The 27,909-nt window shown below is 36.3% G+C and overlaps 1 protein-coding gene across 16 annotated transcripts in view; it reads left to right on the forward strand.

Annotated features, from left to right (window-relative positions):
• AKAP9 (A-kinase anchoring protein 9) overlaps positions 1 to 27,909 on the forward strand; it is a 172,210-nt gene that overhangs the window by 58,597 nt on the left and 85,704 nt on the right. For all 16 annotated transcript variants that reach the window (XM_003896346.5, XM_021936074.2, XM_021936076.2 and 13 more), the window contains 7 exons: positions 1,325 to 3,712; positions 12,497 to 12,710; positions 13,989 to 14,068; positions 15,906 to 16,044; positions 16,793 to 16,878; positions 22,317 to 22,431; positions 22,890 to 23,088. In XM_003896346.5, coding sequence (XP_003896395.5) covers positions 1,325 to 3,712; positions 12,497 to 12,710; positions 13,989 to 14,068; positions 15,906 to 16,044; positions 16,793 to 16,878; positions 22,317 to 22,431; positions 22,890 to 23,088 — 3,221 coding nt within the window. The remainder of the gene's footprint in view (positions 1 to 1,324; positions 3,713 to 12,496; positions 12,711 to 13,988; positions 14,069 to 15,905; positions 16,045 to 16,792; positions 16,879 to 22,316; positions 22,432 to 22,889; positions 23,089 to 27,909) is intronic.

Genomic DNA, 27,909 nt, shown 5'->3' on the forward strand with positions numbered 1-27,909 from the left:
ATTGGATTTTTATATTATTTCCATGGGCAGATGAATTTTAAAAGTCAAATAATAGTTATGAAGTTAGTTAGTGAACATGACATCAAAAGGTTTTAAAGGAATCACATGTTCAGGGGCATTAGGCTGAGATAACCTGATCTATCTCTCTCACAGTAGGAATGATCATGCCTATAGATGGGAATTCTTAAATGCTGTTTGCTACAAGCCCTGACGTTTCTTTCTACGTTAGGTAATGTTTTTTCTAGAGCGACCAGAATTCTCAAAGGCTGTATTTGAATGGGCACTGCCAACATTTCCCTCTGAGGCTTTTCTTTTTCTCAGCCTTGACGTTTCTTCTTTAGATAAGTTAATACATTCATTCAAGGCACCTTTGAGTCCTGTTTGCCTGGGACTCCTGTCTCCTTAAAATAATTTTACTTACCTACTTATGTTCTGATCCATTCTGTAGATTTCATGTATTTATTTGTTTTTGAGACTATAGCCCTCTGTTACTTACAGAAGCAACTAAGTTACTGAAGCAAAACTTTGACCGAGGGCCTCTGCTTGACTTTGTCATGCTGAAGTAATCACGATAACAGATATGCCTTGGCCTGTGTCTGCGCTTAGCCTTGTCTCCGTTCCAGAATAGAATCCCAAATAAGAACTGGGGGAGAGTATCTGCTTTGCTTTCAAAATTCTGTTTAAACCAAAAGTTTAGGACCAAGTTGATATGCCATAAATGGTATAGTTGTCTTAGATGTCACTTGAGGTTCAACCTTTTAAGCATTGCATATCTCTAAATTTCTGACTGACTTAAGAGCCCAGGACTGAAGTTAAGACAGAACATTAGGAATCTGTTTTTGTTGTTTTTCTTTTCCATAGCCCTTGCCCATGACACACATTGAAGTCACCAGAATACATGTGAGGAACTTTGATTTGTTTTTATCTTTCTGAATGTGTTTAGAGTATATGCAGTACTTTAGCTATAGAGAATACTAAATATTTAGAATGTTGATCAGTTATTAAGAAAAATGAGAATATAACAGTTTGGAGACATCTAAAATCAGACTGGGTTTTTAAACTAAAACTTTTAATCACAGAAATGTTAAGAGAAATTTCTTCTAAGAAGGCCATAACTACTGTAGTGTTTGCTCACAAGTAGTGTTGGGTACATGAGTTCTAGGTCTCATTATTGTGGAAAAAATTGAGGGGCAGGACCAACATTTACTTTTTGTAGAATTTTTTAAAAAGGAAACTTCTATCAATCTTTTGGTAATGAGATGAAGCGGTATAATTTGCCAGAAGCTAAAAATGCCATCTTACATTTTTATTTTTTTCCCTAAAGGAACAAGATAAAAAAGTAGAAAACTCAAATAAAGAAGAAATACAGGAAAAGGAGACAATCATTGAAGAATTAAACACAAAAATAATAGAAGAAGAAAAGAAAACTCTTGAGCTAAAGGATAAATTAACAGTTGCTGATAAATTACTAGGAGAATTACAAGAACAGGTTGTGCAAAAGAACCAAGAAATAAAAAATATGAAATTAGAGCTGACTAATTCTAAGCAAAAAGAAAGACAATCTTCTGAAGAAATAAAACAGTTAATGGGGACAGTCGAAGAACTTCAGAAGAGAAATCATAAAGACAGCCAGTTCGAAACTGATATAGTACAACGAATGGAACAAGAAACACAAAGAAAGTTAGAACAACTCCGAGCAGAGCTGGATGAGATGTATGGGCAGCAGATAGTGCAAATGAAACAAGAATTAATAAGACAACACGTGTCACAGATGGAGGAACTTAAAACACGGCATAAGGGAGAAATGGAGAATGCTTTAAGGTCATATCCAAATATTACAGTTAATGAAGATCAGATAAAGTTAATGAATGTGGCAATAAATGAACTGAATATAAAATTGCAAGATACTAACTCTCAAAAGGAAAAACTCAAGGAAGAACTGGGAGTAATTTTAGATGAAAAGTGTGCTCTGCAGAGACAGCTTGAAGACCTTTTTGAAGAATTGAGCTTTTCAAGGGAACAAATTCAGAGAGCTAGACAGACAATAGCTGAACAAGAAAGTAAACTGAATGAAGCACAAAAGTCCCTTAGTACAGTGGAAGATTTGAAAGCTGAGATTGTTTCTGCATCTGAATCCCGAAAGGAACTAGAATTAAAACATGAAGCAGAAGTTACAAATTATAAGATAAAACTTGAAATGTTAGAAAAAGAAAAGAATGCTGTGTTAGACAGAATGGCTGAATCACAAGAAGCTGAATTAGAGAGGCTGAGAACACAGCTTCTATTTAGTCATGAAGAAGAACTTTCCAAACTGAAGGAAGATTTAGAAATTGAACATCGAATAAATATTGAAAAACTTAAAGATAATTTAGGCATTCACTACAAACAGCAGATAGATGGTTTACAGAATGAAATGAGTCAAAAGATAGAAACCATGCAGTTTGAAAAAGACAATTTGATAACTAAGCAGAATCAATTAATTTTGGAAATTTCGAAGCTAAAAGATTTACAGCAGTCTCTTGTAAATTCAAAGTCAGAAGAAATGACTCTTCAAATCAATGAACTTCAAAAAGAAATTGAAATACTCAGACAAGAAGAAAAGGAAAAGGGTACACTTGAACAAGAAGTTCAAGAATTACAACTTAAAACAGAACTATTAGAAAAACAGATGAAGGAAAAAGAGAATGATCTTCAAGAAAAATTCACACAACTTGAAGCAGAGAATAGCATTCTTAAAGATGAAAAGAAAGCTCTTGAAGACATGTTGAAAATACATACTCCGGATAACCAAGAAGAAAGATTGATTTTCATGGACTCCATTAAGTCCAAATCCAAAGACTCTGTCTGGGAAAAAGAAATAGAAATACTTACAGAGGAAAATGAGGACCTCAAACAGCAATGTATTCAGCTAAATGAAGAGATTGAAAAGCAAAGGAACACTTTTTCATTTGCGGAAAAAAACTTTGAAGTTAACTATCAAGAGTTACAAGAGGAATATGCTTGCCTTCTCAAAGTAAAAGATGATTTAGAAGACAGTAAAAATAAACAGGAATTAGAGTATAAAAGTAAGCTTAAAGCACTTAATGAAGAGCTTCATTTGCAAAGAATAAATCCAACTACAGTGAAAACGAAAAGTTCTGTCTTTGATGAAGACAAAACTTTTGTAGCAGAAACATTGGAAATGGGTGAGGTTGTTGAGAAGGATACAACAGAACTCATGGAAAAACTTGAGGTAACCAAGCGAGAGAAATTAGAGCTGTCACAGAGACTAGCTGATCTTTCTGAACAATTGAAACAGAAACATGGTGAGATTAGTTTTCTAAATGAAGAAGTTAAATCTTTAAAGCAAGAGAAAGAACAAGTTTTATTGAGATGTAGAGAGCTAGAAATCATTATTAACCACAACAGGGCAGAAAATGTACAGTCATGTGATACTCAAGTAAGCTCCTTATCAGATGGAGTTGTGACTATGACAAGCAGGGATGCTGAAGGATCAGTTTCTAAAGTAAATAAAAGTTTTGGTGAAGAATCAAAAATAATGGTGGAAGATAAAGTTTCTTTTGAAAATATGACTACTGGAAAAGAAAGTAAGCAAGAACAGTTGATTTTGGATCACTTACCATCTGTAACAAAGGAATCATCACTTAGAGCAGCTCAACCAAGTGAAAATGATAAACTTCAGAAAGAACTCAATGTACTTAAATCAGAACAGGTATGTTTACTTATTTACATATGGTAAAGCACAATGAAAATGTACGTTTCGGCCAGGCGCAGTGGCTCACGCCTGTAATCGTAGCACTTTGGGAGGCCAAGGCTGGCGGATCACAAGGTCAGGAGATCAAGACCATCCTGGCTAACATGGTGAAACCCTGTCTCTACTAAAAACACAAAAAATTAGCTGGGCATGGTGGCGGGTGCCTGTAGTCCCAGCTGCTGGGGAGACTGAGGCAGGAAAATGGCGTGAACCCAGGAGGCAGAGCTTGCAGTGAGCCAAGATCGTGCCACTGTGCTCTAGCCTGGACAAGAGAGTGAGACTCTGTCTCAAAAAAAAAAAAAAGAGAGAAAAAAAGAAAATGTACATTTCACACTAAGGCTTCACCTTCATAAAACGTAAATTCATATCCTTAGAAGAGAATGAAAATGAACCCTCTAATGTAATTTTAACTTGAGCCTATCATTTATTTATCATTTAAGTATTTTTTTTAAACCATTGTTGACTTTCTTTCAATCTATGTTGCATATTCTGCTTAGGAAATAAAACACACTAATGGATTCAGATTTTCTTTGGAAAGATAAGAGTTTGTATAACTTTGTGGAGAATCTCAGCATTAGAAAAGTTACTAATTTCATTTTATAATTTTTGTTATAATCTCAAAGATTTGTTTCAGTTTTTATTTCATAGTGATGTTTTCAAGTCTCCACAACTGAAAATGAACTCCTAAGCTTTTTAGTAGTCTTTATAGTTGTTAGGTGGTTATGAAATTATATTTTCCTGGAAGAAAGAAAACCCCTTGATTTAAGTCCTAGAGTTTTTTCAGAATCTTTGTTATACCTGAAGGGAAAAAAACAGTATTAACTCTAAATATAGTTAAAGAATTATATGTATATAATAACAGATCACTCCTGATAATTTATATTTGCCAGATACTGATATTAAAATAACAGGAAAATTCTGCTATCTACAGTGTAATGATGCTAACTAAAGTTTTATGTGTTTCTTCATTTATCTAACAAATGTTTATTGACTCTCTTGGCAAGTACGAATATAGTGGCCAACAAGAGAGAGGTTTCTGGTCTCAAAGAACATGTATTTTAGTCAGGGAGGCAGGTGATAAATGAAACAAGTAGGATAGTTAGAAATAGTGATAACGTCTATGAAGAAATAGGATAATGTGATAGAGAATGATGGAGAGAGAGGGTAATAACAACATTAAATATGGTGGTCAGGAAAGGTCTCTAGGAAGAATTGACATTTGAACTGAGATCTGAATGACATTGAAGCTCTAAGTAGAGCAATTGTAAAGACATGGGTAAGTTTAAAGAACAAAATGAAGGCCTGTGTAGTTGAGTTTGAGAGAGCAAGAGAGTGGAAGAAGAGTTTGAAGGAGAAAGAGACCAGACCTTGGAGAATCTTACAGACTTTGGAAGTCATTGGAAAATTTTCTCTTTTTATTCCTAAATATATCATATTTGTGATCTTATATCAAATGTCGAGATATTTTATATTTATGATTTATATCAAATGTAGAGATATTTTATATATTTAATTGCCTAAATAGCGTCAAGAAATTCAAATTGCTTAACGGTTTTTTTTTTTTTTTTTTTTTTTTTTTTGAGACCGAGTCTCACTCTGCCACCCAGGCTGGAATGCAGTGGCGTGATCTCAGCTCACTGCAACCTCTGCCTCCCAGGTGCAATCAATTCTCCTGCCTCAGCCTCCTGAGTAGCTGGGATTACAGGCATGCGCCATCACGCCTGGGTAATTTTTGTACTTTTAGTAGAGACAAGGTTTCACCATGTTGGCCAGATTGGTCTCAAACTTCTGACCTTAGGTGATCCAACAGCCTCGGCCTCCCAAAGTGCTGGGATTACAGGTGCGAGCCACTGCGCCTGGCCAAATTGCTTAACTATTAGTGTTCTGTTAAATGTCTGGAATTGTTTTCAAAACCATAATGTGTGGCAGTTACTTGTGAAAATGTCACACATCTTTTAATTTTTTTTAGAAAGCATTTTTGGAAGAAGACCTGCATTTGACCCTGAGCTGTCAAAATGGTCAAATTTTCTTAGTAAGAATTCTAATTTTCTTTTTTTTTTTTTTTTTTTGAGACAGGCTCTCACTGCTCTCCAGACTAGAATCTCATGGTGCAATCACAGCATCCTGCAGCCTTGACCTCCTGGACTCAGGTGATCCTCTCACTTCAGCCTCCTGAGTAGCTGGGATTACAGGCATGCACCACACACCCAGCTAGTTTTTTGTATTTTTTGTAGAGGCAGGGATTTGCCATGTTGCCCAGGCTGGTCTCAAACTCCTGGGCTTAAATTAAACGATCTTCTTGACTTGGCCTCCTAAAGTGCTGGGATTATAGGCATGAGTCTTTGTCCCCAGCCAGAATTCTGTTTTCTCTAATACAGATACTAAAAAAATACTTTTGATGGCATTCAGATACCCTCTATGTGACATTGACTACATAAAGTAAAGGGGAGCAAGCCTGTAAACTTCCTGCCCATTCATCATTACCAAGACAGACCTCTTTATTGATGGAAAGGGAAGTTCACAGAAGAAATCGAGCAGTGACTTACACAATGGTAACACCTAAGAGCAGCCTAAATATGCTTGAAATAATGTGGATGCCACAAAAATATCTCTAATATACTTAGGAAGTTTGGGCAGAAGGAGAAAAATAAAAACATCATAGAAGTCTTTTCAGGGTTGGGATGCAAGGAAGAAGGAAGAGTGACAGGAATTTTATAGATACTGATTAATTATTGATGCGGGGAGAGGTCATAGATTGAAGTGTATGTGTTTAAACTCGAAGATAATTATTAGAATCAAAAGAGATACTGGAGCTTAGAAACTACAGCAGGAACCACTAGAATATCAGCTCCTTGAGAGCAAGGACCCAGTCTCCTGTATCTCTAGTGCCTAGAATAATGTCTAACACATGATAGGCAGTAAATAATTTTTTTAAATGAATGAATGAATGCATGAATAAAAGGGGGGGAATAAATAAAGCCCACTTATCAAGAACCAACAGTGAAATAGCACAGGCCTTCACGTTAGAGTCAGGAAGATCAGAATAGCTTTTGTCACTTGCTGTTCTGTTGTGTAGGTCCTAACCATTGCAAAGACAAAAAGATATGTGGTATGATTGGAGAGAAAGATACTTGTCATAATTCACATGTATAATTAAATTAAAAAATTAAACATGAGAAATGAAAGTCTTTTTTTTTTTTTTTTTTTTTGAGACAGAGTCTCACTCTGTCACCCAGGCTAGAGTGGATCTCAGCTCACTACAAATTCAGCCTATCGAGTAGCTGGGATTACAGGTGGCCACCACCACGCCTGGCTAATTTTTGTATTTTTAGTACAGATGGGGTTTCACCATGTTGGCCAGCCTGGTCTTGAACTACTGACCTCAAGTGATTTACATCTTTAATGTAAAATAAATATGAATAAGCCAATGTAAATAAAATTGTAACACTTTAATGAAGGATAAGAGACTTGAATAAATGAAAAGTCTCATTTCTGAGTGGGAAGATTTGAATATTGTAAAAATCCAGGTTATCTCTAGATTAATCTGTAATCCTTATGTAGTTCCATTCCAACTCACAATGAAAAGTTACTGAAATTCAGCTTAGTAATTGGTGTATAGTTTATCTGGAAGAAGAAATGCACAAGAGTCAAGAATATTTTTGAAAAACACAGAATAGTAATTGCTGTATAGTTGATGTGGAAGAAGAAATACACAAGAAGAGTCAAGAATATTTTTGAAAAATGCAAAATGCATTTAACATGATATGTTGAATAACTTTAGCCTTAAATGTACTGATTTTATAAATATTGAAAATGAGTTAAGCTATTAGTTCTAGAAGCTAGAATATCAGAGCATGTAGACTTAAGAAAAGTAGAAAGAAGGAAATAATAAAGTTAAGAACAAAATAAGCAAAGTTAGAATAACCAAAACAGGAAGAAGAGTTTTCAAGGATTTTGAAAGTTTATTATTTGTAAACACTAGTGGCTGGGCATGGTGGCTCACACCTGTAATCCCAGCACTTTGGGAGGCTGAGGTGGACAGATCACGAGGTCAGGAGTTCGAGACTGGCCTGACCAACATGGTGAAACCCCGTCTCTAATAAAAATAGAAAAATTAGCCGGGCGTGGGAGCGCGTGCCTGTAATCCCAGCTATTCAGAAGGCTGAGGCAGGAGAATTTCTTGAACCCAGGAGACAGAGGTTGTAGTGAGCTGAGATTGCGCCACTGCACTCCAGCGTAGGTGACAGAGCAAGAAAGACTGTGTCTCAAAAATAAATAAATAAAATAAAATAAAATAAACACTAGTAAAGTGTTGGACTTCCAAGAATATGGGCCAGTGGGTGCGGTGGCTCACACCTGTAATCCCAGCACTTTGGTAGGCCAAGGTGGGTGGATCCCAAGGTGAGACCAGGAGATCGAGACCATCCTGACTAACATGGTGAAACCCCATCTCTACTAAAAATACAAAAAATTAGCTGGGCCTGGTGGCATGTGCCTGTAATCCCAGCTACTCAGGGGACTGAGGCAGGAGAATTGCTTGAACCCAGGAGGTGGAGGTTGCAGTGAGCCAAGGTCGCGCCACTGCACTCCAGCCTGGGTGACAAAGGGAGACTCCATCTCAAAAAAAAAAAAAGAATATGGGCCAGGCATGGTGGCTCACGCCTGTAATCCCAGCACTTTGGGAGGCTGAGGCAGGTGGATCACGAGGTCAGGAGATCAAGACCATCCTGGCCAACATGGTGAAACCCTGTCTCTACTAAAAATACAAAAAATTAGCTGGGCGTGGTGGTGCGCACCTGTAGTCTCAGCTACTTGGGAAGTTGAGGCAGGAGAATTGCTTGAAACCCAGAGACGGAGATTGCAGTGAGCTGAGATCGTGCCACTGCACTCCAGCCTAGCAACAGAGCGAGACTCTGTCACAAAAAAAAAAAAAAAAAAAAAAAAGAAGAGTATGATCAGGGAAAAAAAGACAAACCAAATGAGGCTTGGTGCAGTTGCTCGCACCTATAATCCCATTGCTTTGGATGGCTGAGACAGGAGGATTGCTTGAGCCCAGGACTTCAAGACCAACCTGGACAACATAGCAAGGTGCCTGTCTCCACAAAAAATTTAAAAATCAGCAAGGTATGATGGCATGTGCCTGTAGTCTCAGCTATTTGAGAGGCTGAGGTAGGAGAATTCCTTCACCCCAGGAGTTAGAGGCTGCAGTGAGCTATGATTGCACCATTGTACTTCAGCCTGGGCGACAGAGTGAGACCCTATCTCTAAAACAAAATCAAATGAATGAAAATAGAAACATAAGTATAGATACCATAGTGATTCATAAAAGAATACTATAAATAAATGTCCATCAATAATTTTGAAAATAGAGATGAACTGGATGGTTTTCTGGAAGAATATAAACTACCTCAATCAACTCAAATAGAAATACAAAACCTGAATAAACCAATAACCATTAAATAATTTGAAATCATAGAGGTTTTCCCTCTCTCCTCTCCTCCAACCAAAAATATTAGACTGAGACCATTTTACAAGTGGGTCTTACCAACTCAACCAGTATGTAATTGCTTAATAAAATAGAATTAAAGAACTAGAGGGAAGAAAAGAAGGAAAGAAGAAAGGTAAGATAGACAAAAGAAAAACCCAGTTATCTTATGAGACTGATAAGAAGACCTGATAAGAACAGTACAAACAAATAAAATCATAGATGAATCTTACTTATGAGTGGTTGTAGAAATCCTAAATAAAATATTAGCAAATTATTCTTTTTTTTTTTTTGAAACGGAGTCTCGCTCTGTTGCCCAGGCTGGAGTGCAGTGGCTGGATCTCAGCTCACTGCAAGCTCCGCCTCCCAGGTTCACGCCATTCTCCTGCCTCAGCCTCCCGAGTAGCTGGGACTACAGGCGCCCGCCACCTCGCCCGGCTATTTTTTTGTATTTTTTATTAGAGACGGGGTTTCACCGTGTTAGCCAGGATGGTCTCGATCTCCTGACCTCGTGATCCACCCGTCTCAGCCTCCCAAAGTGCTGGGATTACAGGCTTGAGCCACCGCGCCCGGCTGCAAATTATAGGAATGGAAGAATAATTCAATATCTGAAAAATCTATTAATGTTAACTTCACATTCATAGATAGCAGGAAAAAAATCCATATGATCAATTTTATTTTTTGTTTTGTTTTGTTTTTGAGATGGGATCTTGCTCTGTCACCCAGGCTGGAGTGCAGTGGGACAGTCACATTTCACTGTGGCTACAACCTCCTAGGCTCAAGTGATCCTCCCGATTCAGCCTCCCAACTAGCTGGGACCACAGGCACATAGCACCATGCCCAACTAAGATTTTTTAAAACATTTTTGTACAGACAGGAGGATCTCGCTGTGTTGCCCAGGCAGGTCTAAAATGTAGGGGATCAGTCAGGGTGGTGGGAAATAAAGTTATAGGAAATAGACACAAACCTTCTTGGAAGGCTGGGAGGTTTGCATAGCTTCAGTGAAAGATTTGATTGAAGGCAGCTGAATTCTATTAAAAGCTTAGGACGTAGATACATAGTAATGTAAGGGAGTTTACCTAAAGAGCTTGTTTACTCATGTGGTCCTAAGACAGACCTTTGATCATTTGCAGGACTGCTCTCTCTGGGGAGGATGACCAGATTACCCACAAGTGTGTTGACTCAAAGCCTTTGTCATTAAATCTATGCTGAATAAATGCCCACAGGACCAGCTAGTCAGGGCATGCGGCTGCTGCAATTCTTTCTGTGAGCAGCCTGGCCCCCTAACCACTCTTTTACTGAATACTGGTGTCTGAGTACGTTATTCATCCATTGTGCAGCCTGAGTCTGCGGGTCAGACCTTGGCACTTTAACTCCTGGGCTCAAGCAGTTATTCCACATTGACCTCCCAAAGTGCTGGGATTACAGGAGTGAGCCATCATGCCTGGCCTTATTTTATTTTTTTAGAGACAAGTTCTTGCTCTTGCCAGGCTGGAGTGCAGTGGCATAATTATAGCTCACTGCAACCTTGAACTCCTGGACTCAGGCAGTCTTCCCATCTCAGCCTCCTAAGTAGCTGGGACTACAGGCACATATTACCACTCCTGGCTAATTTATTTATTTTTTTTAGAGGTGGGGTCTTTTTATGTTGCCCAGGCTGGTTTTGAATTCCTGGACTCAAGCGATGCTCCCACCTGAGCCTCCTGAGTAGCTGGGATTATAAGTACAAGTTACTGTGTCCAACCCATATAATCATTTTAATATATATTGGAAAAGAATCCATAAAAAAACTAATAACTCATAATTTTTTTTCAATGGAGAAAATCCGGAATAGAAGGGAAATTTCTTAACCGCAGTAATTGTTTTCATTAAAACATTTAGCAGATAACATTTCTAATAGTGAAATTTAGAAGCATTCTCCTTAATATCAAGTAAGTATAGAATAAAATATGATAGAAGCATTCCCATTAAAATTGAATATAGAATCAAGTGTAGGATACCTACTTTCAACATTACTATTTCAACATTGGTTTGTAGTTCCTAGCCAATGCAATTTGACAAGAATAAGAAATGAGATAAAGAATATGAAAACTTCTTTATGAATAACAAAATAAACCCTACACAAGATGTTTTGAACTTTTGTCAAGAAAATTATAAAACACTGAAGCATGTAAATATCTCACTATATGGCAATATGTACCATATTCATAGTGGAAAGATGTAAAGAAAAATGTCAGTTCTCTCCAAATTAATCTCTGTATTCAGTGTATTTCCAGTTATAATTACAAGGAAATTTTTCATGGATCTTGAAAAACTGATTGTAAAATTGATACAGACAAGTAAATACTCAAGAATAATCAATAGAGTCCTAGAAAAATGTATTGCATCTGATAACAAGATTTACTACAAGATCATGATAGACAGTATGGTTTGATGCTAGAATGGACAAATAGATCAGTGGAGCGTAATGGAAAGCCCGAAACTCATTGAGATCCTTGTGAAATTTTAGTATATAGGAAAGAGACCCTACAAGTCAACTTTTATTTAATAATACTTAGTGAGCCTCTGCTGCATTCTACACAGTTTTATTCCCTGGTGATATAACAGTGAATAAAAACAAGTAGTAGGTGGGGTGCAGTAGCTCATGCCTGTAATCTCAGCACTTTGGAAGGATGGCTTGAGCCCAGGAGTTTCAGGCCAGCCTGGGCAACAGAGTGAGACCCCATCTTTACCTAAAAATAGAAAGTTAGCTGGACATGGTGGCATGCACCAGTAGTCCTAACTACTTGGGAGGCTGAGGTGGGAGGAGCGCTTGAACCCAGGAGGTCAAGGCTGTAGTGAGCCATGACTGCACCACTGTACTCCAGCCTGGGTGACAGAATAAGACCCTGTCTCCAAAAAAAAAAAAAAAAAAGCATTTATTAATTTGGGGTGTGAGTACATAAATGTTGGTTACTTCATTATTTCCATTTCTGTACATTTAAAATATTTTAGAACAAAAAATTAAAGATGAGTCATGCCAGCTATACCAAAAATATCACAATTTGGTATAAAACAGAGGCAATGAAAACATTGTGCTACTTTCCTTGAAATAGAAAAGTAGATAAATGCAACAGAATGAAGACAGAAAAAAAATTAGACTTCAGTTCTCTTATGAATTTTTAAACTCTTGTAGTCAGTATATGCAAAAAATAGAAGTTGAATTATTTGATTTGTCATTAGAAAATATTATAATGTTTACATATGTTTACTTTAAGAATGATTTAAGGCTACAGATGGAAGCCCAACGCATTTGCCTCTCTCTGGTTTATTCAACTCATGTGGATCAGGTTCGTGAATATATGGAAAATGAAAAAGATAAAGCTCTTTGCAGTCTTAAAGAGGAGCTTATTTCTGCTCAAGAGGAAAAGATCAAGGAACTTCAGAAAGTACACCAGTTAGAGCTACAGAATACGAAAACTCAAGAAACAGGTAAAATGGTTTCTGACTTATAAGTACCATGATCCAAATAAGTATTGGATAGAGCCCGCCATTCTATAATTTTTTCCTTGTCATAGAACCCACAGAGGAAGGTGATTTCCAGTTGTTGATATAATCACTAGGCATTCATTTAAGTGCTTGAGAAAGCTGAAATCATTTTCCAATAGGAAGTCACAATCCACTGAGAAAGTATATATAAAATAAACAATTTATCCAGCAGAAGAACGAATAGAAAGAATGGGAGGAGAAAGGAGAAACATCTAGTGCTTCCTGGCAGGATGAGTAGGGTGAGGTGGGAGACAGAGTAGTGGGGTTGGAATTTTAAGGGAGGCTCTGGAGTCCTTAGAATTGAGGTGTAAAGGTACACCCATTTTGAAAAATTGAGAGTTCAAGGTGTGTGAGAAAGTAGTTGGGGTTATAGCTGGAGAGATTGGCAAGAGCTTGATTAGAAAAAGTTTTGTTCTGAAAGAAGCATGTATAAGCCTTATGCTGTTGGTGATAAGACCTACTACAGGGTTTTAAATAGAGTAACACAATATGGTTTTTATTTTATGATGACACCACTGGGGTGAGTTGGAGGAGGTGAGATTAGTGATTAGAACACCAGGTAAGCAACTAAGGCTATCGTTTCCATAAACAGTAAGTATTAACTAAATGTTAATGAGGATGGAAAAGAAGTTTGCATTCAAAAGTAGAAATTTGAGAATGGCTTAAATAAGAGTACAAACTTTTAAAATTCAGGAGTGCTTTGGGTTTTAATTTAATAAGATTTTAAGCATGTAATATTTTTATTGATGTCCTCTTCAAACAGGTTAGTGTTTTTCAAACTAGAGGCTAATTAATAGGTCCATTAATGGGTGGTGAAGTCAGTTTAGTGAGTAATGATCAACATTTAAAAAAAAAAACAAAGTAGAGTAGAACAGAAAACATTGGAGTACATGGCACTATAGTAGAAGAATAAATATTGATTTCTGAGATTTTTATTTCAGTTTTACATAGATGTATGTAATAGGTTATGATATATGATGCGTTTTTTTATGTTGGGTTTTAGTAAAAAGAAGTCACTGCTTTGTACCATTTTGTGGATAGAAGTGGAAAATCTCACAAATTTTCTAAGACAATGTTGAGCAATGGAAAATAACTCAAAGAAATAAAGAATTTAAAATGATTCTTACTGCAGGGGAGTTTCCAGTTGAAACATAAGTTAAATATTATCATAGTTCTTAAGTATGTAAATTGAATCTCTTAATCCATTATCTGTTCTATTAGGTGATGAAGGAAAGCCTTTACATCTGCTCATTGGAAAACTTCGAAAGGCAGTGTCTGAAGAATGTTCTTATTTTTTACAGGTAAGATGTTTAAAAGTACTTTTATGGCCAGGTGTGGTGGCTGACACTTGTAATCCCAGCACTTTGGGAGGCTGAGGTGGGCGGATCACTTGAGTTCGAGACCAGCCTTGCCAACATGGTGAAACCTGGTCTCTACCAAAAAATACAAAAATGAGTCCGGCGTGGTGATGTGTGCCTATAGTCCCAGTTACTGGGGAGACTGAGGCATTGGAATCGCTTGGGCTTGAAAGGCAGAGGTTGCATTGATGAGTGGAGATCATGCTACTGCACTCCAGCCTGGGTGACAGAGTGGGACTCTGTCTCAAAAAAAAGAAAATAATAATAGATTTTAAAAAATAAATAAAAAGTACTTTTACACAAGGAGTGCTAAATTATAAGTTGCTACTAATTTGATGATCACCCAGCCTAGTTTTCTCCACTACCTTACTTCAGAACTGTACTTAGAAAGTGTTTCTGAGTTTTTAAGTTAAAATGAGCATTAAAAATTTTCCTGATAATCTGTTTGAAACAAAAGAAATTCTGGTAAATTATCTCACCTGTAGAACAGACAGTAATTGTTGGTGTTGCCATAGATGAGTTACAAGGACAAGATGGAGACATCCTGGGAGACTGTATAGAGTGAGCCAAAACACTAAGATGGCACCCATCTTTCTGGGTCCCAGTTTCTTTGTCTGTAAATTGGGTGATTGTTTATGGTTTCTAAAATCAACTCTAATGTGAAAAAACTGCATCTTAGGGGCTATGCTGAAAATTTAATAAACTTAATTATTAATTGACAGTATAGTTTAAGCAAATCTCAAGAAATCTGAAGAAATAGCAGTGAACAATTTGATTTTTAAGTCTAGAAGTTGGTGGTGGTAATTTTTTAGTTATATGAGGAACAAAGGTAAAAGTTATTTGAAAGCTTATCAAATGATTATGGGGCATGTATTGTTTTAAATGATGATAGAATTGTCTGTTGCCCAGGAGAAGAACCAAAACAATGTGTCACATATTTTCAATTTTTGTGTGTGTATATAAATTACATAAAACTATTCTCGTGTGTTAGGAATCTTTTTTGTTTTTCTTTTTTTATTTGAGACAGAGAGTCTTGCTCTGTCGCCCAGGCTGGAGTGCAGTGGCACAGTCTCCGTTCACTGCGACCTCTGCCTCCCAGGTTCAAGCTATTCTTGTGCCTCATCTACCGAGTAGCTGGGATGACAGATGCAGGCCACCACGCCCGGCTAGTTTTTGTATTTTTAGTAGAGATGAGGTTTTGCCATGTTGGCCAGGCTGGTCTCAAACTCCTGACCTCAGGTGATCCACCTGCCTCGACCTCCCAAAGTGCTGGGATTACAGGCGTGAGCCACTACGCCTGGCCTCATGTGTTATGAATATTATCTTAAGTATATGAATGTAATTCTCTTGCTTGATATAATTTCTTTAGAATTTATAGATTTCTTTCTGATCAGCATTTCTGAACTTCCGTCCTTGTCCTGTGGTGTTTTTTCAAAGGTATTTGAGATTACAGAGATAACATCAGAAATAGGATCCAAGCTAGGAAGTAGTTGATTAAAGTATAAGATAAATTCTATTATTATAAGGAAGCAAAAAAAATTATGGTTTTTTGCAATGAAGATTATTATCTTCCTGATATAAGAAGATTTCATGCCAGAGAGACAGAGAAATTTAGACTTGTTTCTTTTGCAGATTGATAAGGGTATGGAGAGAAGGTTTTCTTAATTATTTTTATGTGCCATTTTGACTGCCTTACATCAAGGAGAATAATGTTTAATGATCTTTAGAAGTAGAAATCAAAATTTAAATTCCTTAAAATACCCAATTTTGTTGTTGACAGACTTTATGCAGTGTCCTTGGTGAATATTATACTCCTGCTTTAAAATGTGAAGTAAATGCAGAAGATAGAGAGAATTCTGGTGATTACACTTCTGAAAATGAAGATCCAGAATTACAAGATTATAGATACGAAGTTCAAGGTAATAAAAGCTTACCATACTATTAAACAGTATTTAATCCTCTTAATTGATGACAGATCTTTACTTTTTATTATGATTTAATCACCCAGCCAAGTTGTTTATCATCTTAACATCTTATCCTCCTTTCACGTTCATGAAATCTTATATTTAATATACATTTAAAATTTTTGTAGTGCGATAATGGTGATATGAAGATAATTGGAGCTGTCCACTATTGTCTATCCTCTATCTCTCTACTCCTATCTTTTTCCTTATCCTAATTCTTTCTTTTAACTTTTTATACCATAGATCCAAATTTTTAAACGTTATTGTATTTATTGAATAAGTTCATGTCAATGGTTTTTGCTTTAAAATGAGTAAGATTAACATTAAGAAATAAGAAATATATTAGTATCTTTCTTAATATAGATCTGCTATAAGTTTGTTTTAGCAAATAGTAACCTCACACTTTTTTGATGTTCTTTCACAGATAAAATGTTTCCTAGCCCTGTCCATTTGTATAGATAATGAACAAAATGTGTATAAATTAATGACTACCAAAAGAAATTAACATATTTTAATATGAAATTTTCAAGTTATCTTCATAGCAGGCATTTCACATGAATGAAATTTCAATTTTTAGTTACTAAATATCTGAGGTTTACTTCTAGCAGGCAATTTTTTAAAGTTATAAATAGGTGAATAATATTTATTGGAAGATGCAGACTTTTACTGTGAAGTGAAATTGTTATAATTGTTTACCATCCAGACTTTCAAGAAAATATGCACACTCTTCTCAACAAAGTAACAGAAGAATACAACAAACTCTTGGTACTTCAAACACGACTAAGCAAGGTCTGTGAAATGGAAAATGTATTGTAATATTTGCATTTATTGTATTACCTGCTTTTTTATAAGCTGCTTTTATCAACCAAGAATTTCTAAAATAAGAGAACGTGAAAAAGGAGATTGGGAAAAGCGATATATATTTGTAGTAGATAATTTATATTGGTAAGCTAAAAGAATTTCTGCAAGTCAAATAATAACCCCTTTAGAGAGTTTTTAGAATTATGATAATTTAAAATATATATAATGTATCAACTGGTAAACTGTGTGAAACAATTGCATTTAATTTTACTTATAAAGCAGTGGGCCTTCTGTTTTAGAGAAAATTGGTAATGAGTTTAGTTGCTTAGTACATAGCTAATTAGTTTCACACAGCATTATATATGTCAATTTTATGTTCAAGCAATTTTTAAAAACGTCTATAGAAAACTAGGTAAGATAGTTTTCTATCATGGCACAGTGTAATTTATTAACTCTATCAGTAGAACAATGTAAGGCATATATTGGCAAGGATAAATGTAATTCTCATGTAGAAAGAAATCCAGAAAGATGTCTATGTGTATTTTTGGGGGGTGCTTTTTGATGTTCAGTTAATTATTAAAATGTTTAGGCAGATTTGAAAGATTTAATTGATAGTGAAAGTTATAATGTTGATGAGTTATGTTTTGGCTGAAATTCTTCCTCTCCATCTCTCTGCCCTTCTTTCTTTCCCTCCTGTTTCTTCTTCCCCACTCTGTTTCTGTGCAATTAAGTACAACCTTATCTAGCCTTTCCAAAAATCTATAAACCTACTCCAGTAGATTTATATGAGTAGAATCTATTTTGGTTTCATCTCTTATTTTCTTGTACATTATGGATTTATGCCTTTTAAATATTCTTTACTATCATTTTAATTGCGTAATCAAAAGGGAAGAGGTTTGCGTCACTAATCACAAATGTAAATGCCTACATTAATTTAGTTAATAAAATAAATGAAGAAGGCCAAGGCCAAGTGAAACCTGGAGAAAACATGCCTCATCCAAAAGGGGCTGCAGCTGCCCAGCTTATGCATCTTGTTGCCATTAAGTAGGAATCAGGGCCCAGTGTTGCTAGTACTTTTAATCTATTAATTTTATATGTTTTTTTTCTTTTAAAAATATTAGGAAATATAAACCGGGCATGGTGGCACATACCTGTCCTCCCTGCTACTTGAGAAACTGAGGTGGGAGGATCACTTGAACCTAGGAGTTTGCGGCTGCATGAGCTATGATTGTGCCACTGCACTCCTGCCTGGGCAACAGAGCTTAAGACCTCATCTCTGAAAATATAACACACACACACACACACAGAAATATTCAAAAATAAACGGATTCTATTTTAAGGTTGGGAAACAGAAAGCAGCCAGACAACAACAAAAACTGTTTTGTCCCCAAAAGAGCACTATAAAAGTATAGACTGGATTTAAAGTTCAAGCCTTCACTTTGTAACCTCAGATATAAACACATGCTCAGTGTACTATCTTGAACTAGTTTTCTTTTTACTTTAATCTATTATTTCTCGACTGTAGTATTTGCTGCTTTCTGATAATATTTTCTTCCCTTAGCTTCTGTAGCTTTTCAAGCCTCCATTTTGGACTTTAGCTACCCTGTCTATTTTACCAGGGATCTTTATTTGATCCTCTTAATCTGAATGCTTTTTTCATCTCCTTTCATTGCTTCTAGATCTCTATGTTTAGGTCAGTCCTTCTGAGCTGCAGAGTCATATATCTCATCAGTTATCTCTACTCAAAACTCTTGTAGGTATGTTTCAATCAGCATATTGAAATATGAATTTATTAACTTCTGCTGCTTAAACCAGCTTCTCTCGTCTCAGTTTGAAGGAACAACATTCAACCAGAAACTTGGGGATTTGTCTTACATAATCTTCTCTTTTTCACTCCTGGTCTTCTACCATACTGATATATACACTGAAGGGAGTCTAAAGAATATGAAAGAAAAACTTATACTTTGTTCTCATTCAGTTATCCAGTCAATTTTTATTTTTATTTTTATTTTACTGTACTTTTTTTTTTTTTTCTCTGAGACAGAGTCTTGCTCTGTCTCCCAGGCTGGAGTACAGTGGCACGATCTCGGCTCACTGCAACCTCCGTCTCCCAGGTTCAAGCGATTCTCCTGCCTCAGCCTCCTGAGTAGCTGGAATTACAGGCAAGCTCCACCACACCCAGCTAATTTTTGTATTCTTAGTAGAGACGGGCTTTCACCATGTTGGCCAGGCTGGTTTCGAACTCTTAACCTCATGATCTGCCTGCCTTGGCCTCCCAAAGTGCTAAGATTACAGACATGAGCCACCATACCCAGCCTACTTACTTATGTATTTATTTATTTATTCCTTAGATCTAAGGACAGACTGGACAGCCAATATTTATTATTTGCTAATTAAATGCCAGGTTGTTCTATGTACTGGGAATAAAGTAATGAAGTCACCAGACTGAAGAAATGTATAAATTAATGGGATTTATGAACTAGTTTAAGGAATGTCATATACATATATACTATTTTACACATATATATATACACACACACACACATACATAAAATAGTTTTCCATGGCAACATTCTAGTAGGTGTTTAGAAGAGAAATGTAAGGCCGAGCATGGTGGCTCATACCTGCAATCCCAGCACTTTAGGAAGCCAAGGTGGGCCAATCACCTGAGGTCAGGAGTTGGAGACCAGCCTGGCCAACATGGTGAAACCCCATCTCTACTAAAAAAGACACAAAAATAATTAGCTGGGTGTGGTGACATGTGCCTATAATCCCAGCTACTTGGGAGGCTGACACAGGAGAATCGCTTGAAACCAGAAGGTGGAGGTTGCAGTGAGCCAAGACTGCACCGCTGCACTCCAGCCTGGGCAACAGAGTGAGACTCCATCTCAAAAAAAAAAGAGAAAAGAAAAGAAATGTAAGTAAATACGTTTGCTTAACAGGTAGATGAATATAGCAAACAGGTAGATGTCTTTTCTGCACAAGGGGTAATAAGAAGATATCGTATTTGAATTCTGTAAATTAGCTGCAATTAGAGAGGCATTTCAGAGTTACTTTGGGATCAGGATCAGCACTGCAATACATCACTGCCTAACTTTTTGGCTTCATCTTCTAATCTTCCTCCTCATTTCAGCCATACTGAAATACTTAGTTTCCCAAATGCACCCTGGGCTTTTTTGCATGCTGCCCTTTCTGCATAATACTGCCCATCCCCTCCCAGCCTTTTTGGTTTGTTCCCGCTTGTTCCAGTTGGTTCAAATGTTTACTCCCTCTGTGTCATCTGCTTTACCTATCTTCCTAGGCTTAGGCATTTATTCCTCTGTTTCCTTAGGAACAGTACAGGCCTTGCTTATCGTGCTTCTCTTTTTTCGTTACTTTATTTTTTTTTATTTTTTATTTTTTTTGAGATGGAGTCCCTCTGTCGCCCAGGCCGGAGTGCAGTGGCGCGATCTCGGCTCACTGCAAGCTCCGCCTCCCAGGTTCACGCCATTCTCCTGCCTCAGCCTCCCGAGTAGCTGGGACTACAGGCGCCCATCACCATGCCCAGCTAATTTTTTTGTATTTTTAGTATAGACGGGGTTTCACCATGTTAGCCAGGATGGTCTTGATCTCCTGACCTCGTGATCCACCCGCCTTGGCCTCCCAAAGTGCTGGGATTACAGGCATGAGCCACCGCGCCTGGCCTTTTTTCGTTACTTTAAATACTTGATTACCCTTCTGTCCTTCCTCCATGTTCCTATAGCTTCTTATACGCATTTGCATTTGTATCACATTACTTTTCATATTATATAATTGTTTGTTTACCATTCTGCCTCTTTCACTATTATTCTAAACCCTTTGGAATCAGGAAATCTTCTGTTTATTTTTGTTTCCTCCTCTTATCACAGTGTTAGCATACAGTAAAGGCTTAATAAATGTTTGCTGAATGAGTTAGAAAGGTTGGACTAGAAACTTAATAATTTACCCAATGATCTTTATTTTCCCTGGGAACTAAGAGGCAAGATCTCTGTTGAAACGTACTCATGGGGTAGGAGTTGGTTAGAGGATTTATAAGAGTAGTGGACAGTTAAAACAGCCTTCTTGGCAAATGGCTTTTTTTCTTTTGCTCACCTGCTTCTACAGTATCCTTTGTTCATCTGGTCTTGCAAGTCCAAACTCTTTCCCCTTGCTTTTAAAGTCTTATGTAATTTGGATCTATCTTATTTAACTAGCTTTATTTCCCCCTCCGTATCCAAATTAAACTCTTCTCAAGAAGATCATTGTCAATTATGGCATATGTCATTCTTTCATAAATTTTCTTACTCTTTCTTCCTTAAAGCCTTCCCAAATCATTGCCAAAAATATATGAGCCTAAATCAAAATTGACTTCCATAATTATTCAGATCCACATCAGTCTTCTTTATCATTGTAGTTATAGTCAAATTTTATAGTTTAGCCGTTCTCTAATTGTTTATTTTCCCATCTGATTGATGAATTCCATGCAGGCAGATATATTGTTATTTTTTAAACGGATTTTATATTTTTACTATCTCTTGTCACAGTGCTGGTCACATTGATTATTAAGTATTTGATGAATGAATAAATTAGTACACACAGGTATCTGACACATTGCTGCTTAATTTTATTTGTTTATTTACTTATTTTTTTGAGGCAGAGTCTTGCTCTGTCTCCCATGCTAGAGTTCAATGACTCAATCTTGGCTCACTGCATCCTCCCCTTCCCAGGTTCAAGAAATTCACCTTCCTTAGCCTCCCAAGTAGCTGGGATTACAGGTTTGCGCCACCACACCTGGCTAATTTTTCAATTTTTAGTAAAGATGAAGTTTCACTATGTTGACCAGGCTGATCCTGAACTCCTGACCTCAGGTGATCCACCCACCTCGCTTTCCCAAAGCGCTTGGATTACAGGCTTGCTGCTTTTTAATAGTTAAGGAAATGAGCTGAGATTTATCTATTTTCATTCTTTTCTTTTCTTTTGTTTACTGTACAGAGCAGCATACCATTTGTCAGTTACCTGGTTGTACATAGGACATATCTAGAGATACATAAGCTGTATTAATCAAGTATTGGTAATATAAAATTTATTATGTACAAATTGAAATTTCAAAGACCAGGTTATACTATAAATATTGTTATCAGCTTTCTACCAAAATTCTCAGAAGCACTTGTTTTTGTAGTAAAATGAACTTCCTTTTAGATATCAAAGAACATTACTAACATAATTTCAGTGCTATGAAAGGTATGGAATATGAATTACTGTTACAGAAGAGAACAGGGAATAACTTAGAAGGGAAAACACTTGTATTAGAGTGCCACAATTTTGGGTGGTTTTAAAAAAGCATCTTAATGCAGAGTTGCTTTAATACAGCTTTCTAATTGCTGGATTACGTATTTATGTTACTGCTTTTATTCTGTGGTTTTCAATAGATTTGGGGACAGCAAACAGATGGTATGAAACTTGAATTTGGAGAAGAAAACCTTCCAAAAGAGGAAACAAAGTTTTTATCAATCCATTCTCAGATGACCAGTTTGGAAGACAGTGGTAAATTTTGATCATATACCACAATGTGGTGTTTTTATACCAAATATTGAGTAATTTGCTTTTTTACTTTAAAATTTGAGCTAACATAGTGACGTTGGGCATTTCACTGTAGCCTCTCTGATCTCAATGTTTTCATCCTTAAAATGAAAGATTTGGGTTACTTATCTATTTGGTCCTTTTTCACTTCTTATGTTCTATAATTGTAAATTGTTTTAAATTTTAAAGATATAAAATGTTGGATTTAGGAGTACTGCAGCATGAGGATCAAAAAGATGATCTTGAATGGTACTATTTATATTTTCTTGTTTTCATCAGAATGAGTTTAAATTGAAACCAGAGTTATTACCACTAAAAACATACTCTTTCAAAAAAGAATATTTTCTGTACACAGTGATTGTGCTATTTCACTAAGAAACTTCTGTTGAAATGTGCATTTTTTGTCTCTTTATATAACATAGATGTCAATCATAAAAGCAAGTTATCTTCTCTACAACATCTTGAAAAAACTGAACAACTTGAAGAACAAGTTCAAGAATTAGAAAGCCTCATATCCTCTTTGCAGCAACAATTGAAAGAAACTGAACAAAGCTATGAGGCAGAGATCCACTATTTACGGAAGAGGCTTCAAGCTGTTAGTGAGTCCACAGTTCCGCCAAGGTATTCATCTGCTTATAGCTTCATTCAACAGTATTTGTAGCTTTGTAACAATTATAGTATCATCTAGAATGGCTTTTTACAAAAAGTAACTTAAGCAAAGTTGCTGAAAAGAGATAGGATGCAGCATTTTTAAGAAAGAAGAGCAGGAGATCATTCTATATCTTTGAAATGCCTGAAATAAATGTTGATGTAAATCAAAGAGATTATAGGAATTCTACTTAAATTTTTACATTATAAAGATGTTGGTTGTTGTTAATCTGCTTAATTAAATCGGCAGTGTGCATGTATTTGCAGTTTATTCTGTACCTAGTCTTTGGTACTTTGATATGGTGGATACTTAAGGAATATAAGATAGGATCATTCCAGTCATGGCAGGATTTCACTTTGTCTCATGTTCAAATTAACCACGTCCAAAGTAGAACTCTGGATCTTCTCAAAATTTGCTCCTTCTGCAGTTATATCCATCTGTCGTTACTCCTCTTTCTCTTATACCTCTTTTCTAGTCTTTCAAGACATCCTGTTTTCTCTGCCTTCAAAAATATATCCAGGGCCGGGCGCGGTGGCTCAAGCCTGTAATCCCAGCACTTTGGGAGGCCGAGACGGGCGGATCACGAGGTCAGGAGATCGAGACCATCCTGGCTAACACGGTGAAACCCCGTCTCTACTAAAAAATACAAAAAAAACTAGCCAGGCGAGGTGGCGGGCGCCTGTAGTCCCAGCTACTCGGGAGGCTGAGACAGGAGAATGGCGTGAACCCGGGAGGTGGAGCTTGCAGTGAGCTGAGATCCGGCCACTGCACTCCAGCCTGGGCGACAGAGCGAGACTCCGTCTCAAAAAAAAAAAAAAAATATATATATCCAAACTGTACCACTCCTTAAAACCTTGCTGGTCTCTGCCATCCTTTTGTCTCACCTGGATTACCCTAACTCCTCCCTAAAGTCTGTTCTCAACACAGTTAGAGCAGGTGCCAGAATCTTGCTTTTAAAATTTAAAATAGATTATATCATTCCAAAGCTCTTCTGTCCTACATGATGAGTACCCATTACTTTTCTGACTTTTAATCTCCTACTGACTTGTCTGTCACTGTCTTCTGACCCCAAGATGCTGTCACCAGTAACAAACATTATCAGTATGCTTCTGCTTTAGGGACTTCTCATTGGCTGTTCCTTCTACCTAGAATGGTCTTCCTCCAGATATGTGCCTGGCCAACACCCTCACCTCCTTTGGAGCATTACTCAAGTGTCATGTTCTCATGAGGCTTTTCTTAATCACTCTGTGTAAATTAAAATTGTCTCCTAGAACGCTGATTCCTATTTCCCTACTTTACTTTTTCTATATTACTTAATATTGTCCATTTATATATATGTATACATTATACACATTTTATATAGTATATATTACATATATAACTAGGCTGGTTGTGGTGGCTCATGCCTGTAATCCCAGCATTTTGAGAGGCGGAGGCAGGCAGATTACCTGAGGTTAGGAGTTCGAGACTGGCCTGGCCAATATGGCAAAACTCCATCTCTACTACAAATACAAAAATTAGCCAAGCATGGTGGCATGCACCTGTAATCCCAGCTACTCAGGAGGCTAAGGCATAAGAATCACTTGAACCTAGGAAGCGGAGGTTGCGGTGAGCTGAATTCGCACCACTACACTCCAGCCTGGGTGACAGAGCAAGACTCTGCCTGAAAAAAAAAAATATATATATATATATATATAAAAACACCAAATATATGTAAATTTGGAGGGGGTGGATTCATTTTTATTTTGTTTATTTTTCGTCTCTGGTCAAAGACTTTAAACTTTATAATGGTGGGGCTCTTTTTCCATTTAGGTCAGTGATATGTCCCAAACACCTAAGATAATTCTCTGCGCATAATAGGTACTCAATAAGTTATTTTTTTAATGAATAAACAGTTTATAATTTAGTTGGGAAGTATGATATAATATATAACTAGCTCTATAAAACCCTCAGAGATTTATTCTAACTTTGGCTGGCTCTGCTATTCTAGCACTGTCTTCATAGGCACTTGCTAGTAAAACCTCAACACAGTTTTTTTGGATAGTGAATGAAAATTGAATGTCTACTTGTTTGGAACTAGTCGTTACTCTTCTGTATTTGGAACCTACATAAGGGCTTTGGAATTGTTTGCTTGGTATTGGCTTAGCCTTATAAAGCTCCCATTTTCTTTGAGATTGGTGGTTTCTAAACATGACCGTACATCAGAAATGGTGGAAGTTTTTGAACTTTAATATAATTTTTTTAATACTTATAATGAAAGATCACTGAATTATAATTTGGAGAGTCATACTCAATAACTTTGAGATGGAATATGGAAATTTGTGTTTTTAACAATATAATTCAGAGGCATGGAACCCATAGATTGACATTTGGAAACCACTGCTTTCTGATATGAAACAAAATAGGTAATTAGGAAGAACTTTCTAATAACCAGTCAGTATTTTAAGTAATCTTCCTTTAATTAATGATGCTTTCTCTCCAAAGCATGACGAAAAGAGAGGCTTCTGGAAACGTAGGCTTACATTGTTATTCCTGCATTTGGGCTTCTGCCAGCTCACCACCCTCTCTCAGAGTTTCTGTAATACTCCGTGGAAATGTGTTGACAATGCCTTTGAACCAAAACCATTCATTTGCTCCCTGCACCCCTACCAAAAAGAGTCTTACCACCATCCTAATTCTTACTAATAGTAATGAGTCAAAATTATTTTTTTGTAAATAGCATCACATATTTTGGACACAACTGTAACACATTTTGAATAGAGTATACTGTTCCCTGTGGGTAGACTTGAAATGGTTAAGAAAAATAATTGAGTCATTCTTTTAACAAATATTGGGTGTTTCATACTAGAAACCTCTAAGAGAAACACTCTGATGTTGGAAAGATCATGGGTTTTAGTCAGACAGATCTGCATTTAACCCTGATTTGACCTTTTACTGACTATATGATCTTGGACAGATTATTTAAACATCTCTAAATAATAATAGGGATAATAATAATTACCCTTAAGATTGTGAGGATTAAATGAAACAGTAACCGAAAAGAGCCTTAGCTAGATATCCTGGAGGTAGAATTAAATGTTTATGTAAAGTGGCTATTTCCTTCCAGGGACTTCAGTGTAATCACTGAAATAATAATTACTTGCAATAATTTTTGAAGGTAATGGTTGGGGAATATAACATAGTGATATAACTAAAACGCTGGAATTTAAACCCATCTCTTTGTGGCATTTTTTACTGCACATCTGTAATACTGCCCATTAGAGTAATAACAGCAAAATGGAAATGAAGGATGAGTATTAAGACATTGCAATGGAAGGAATGTTGGAAACAAAGCAGAGGGGAAAAAACAAAGATAACTCTGTGTTGCTTGAGCCTAGGGAATATGGAAAATGAAAGTACATCACATAAATAGGAAATTCAACAGGGGTTGCAGATAGTAGGAGCTTAATTGCAAGAGGGGAGCAGTGAATTAAGTTTATGCCAGACTATTTTTTCAGTTTGGAGTAAACACTTTCAAATACTGTAAAGCTTAAAGAATGAAGTCATTGTGGACTAAGTAGTACTTTTTGGAGTTTAGATCATAGTGGCTGGATAGATAATCAGGAGGATTTTCTAGGCTGTGAAAATAAGATCCAAGACATAAAGCCAAGGATCAGAGGAGTATATACAAGGGACAGTGAGGAAAACAGAGACAAAATAGTAATAAAGAAGAAGCAGGAAAGGGCAGAGAAGAAAAGAAGAACAAGTTTTTAGAAGCATGGGATGGTCATAGAACATGAGAAGGTAGTTCACAGCAGGAAAAACCTAAATGGCCAATAATGTTTGAAAGAAAATGTCTTCTCAAAAATAAAGACATACATGTTCTAGCAAAGTTTTACAATTGTTATGACCCCCGATTGCTGAAGTTTTGAGAAAATACTTAAATGATACAATTATGATAATAAAATTAATAAAACTTTTTGGAATATAGCCCTGAATTAAAACATGAAATATTAAGTTTAACAATTACTTACAAGATTTTCTCATATAGAAACATCCATGGAAGTGTGCCAAGATACATTTGTGAAGATCTGTATTATAGCATTGTTTGTAATGGTGAACAATTGGAAGCAATCAAATGGCCATCATTAGGGGTTTAGTTATATAAGTTATGAAATGGGATGATGACAACTTTTATCTGCCCAGTTTTGGACGGAATTTAGGATAGAAAAGAATACGAGAAAGAAAGGTATGTGGACAAGAGGAGGGTCGAACTAAGAAAGCAACATAGTTGTACATGAAAATGGGTGTGGAAAATTGTATTTGCCAGAAATGAAAATTATAATTTCCTCCTTTTATTTTTTCCCATGGTTCTTAAATACTGATCTTAGTTTTTATGACCTAAGTTAAGCATTTTAAGAAAAAAAAAAATTTTAAATAATGAATGCATGTAAAAACTACACAATACAGATGTGAATACCAAAAAATTAAACAAAAAAGTCCAAAAGTGAGTATTTGTAAATTAAGATTCTTCTCTGTACCACCACTGCTCCTGAGTTCCACTAGAGGTAAACGTTGTTACTTTTGATGTGGACACATAGGAAAAAAATCAAACTTTGTGTATCCAAATATACATATGTATGTTAAAAGAAGTTTATCATAAAAGTGAGATTTTACAAACTTTTTAAAAGTCACTAATATATCTTAGATAACTTTTTAAAAAAAGTTAATACTGGCCAAGCATACTGGCTCATGCCTATAATCCCAGCACATTTGGAGGCTGAGGTGGGAGGATCACTTGAGGCCAGGAGTTT

The sequence above is a fragment of the Papio anubis genome, chromosome 4, assembly GCF_008728515.1.
Source record: "Papio anubis isolate 15944 chromosome 4, Panubis1.0, whole genome shotgun sequence".
In the NCBI taxonomy this organism is placed as follows: domain Eukaryota; kingdom Metazoa; phylum Chordata; class Mammalia; order Primates; family Cercopithecidae; genus Papio; species Papio anubis.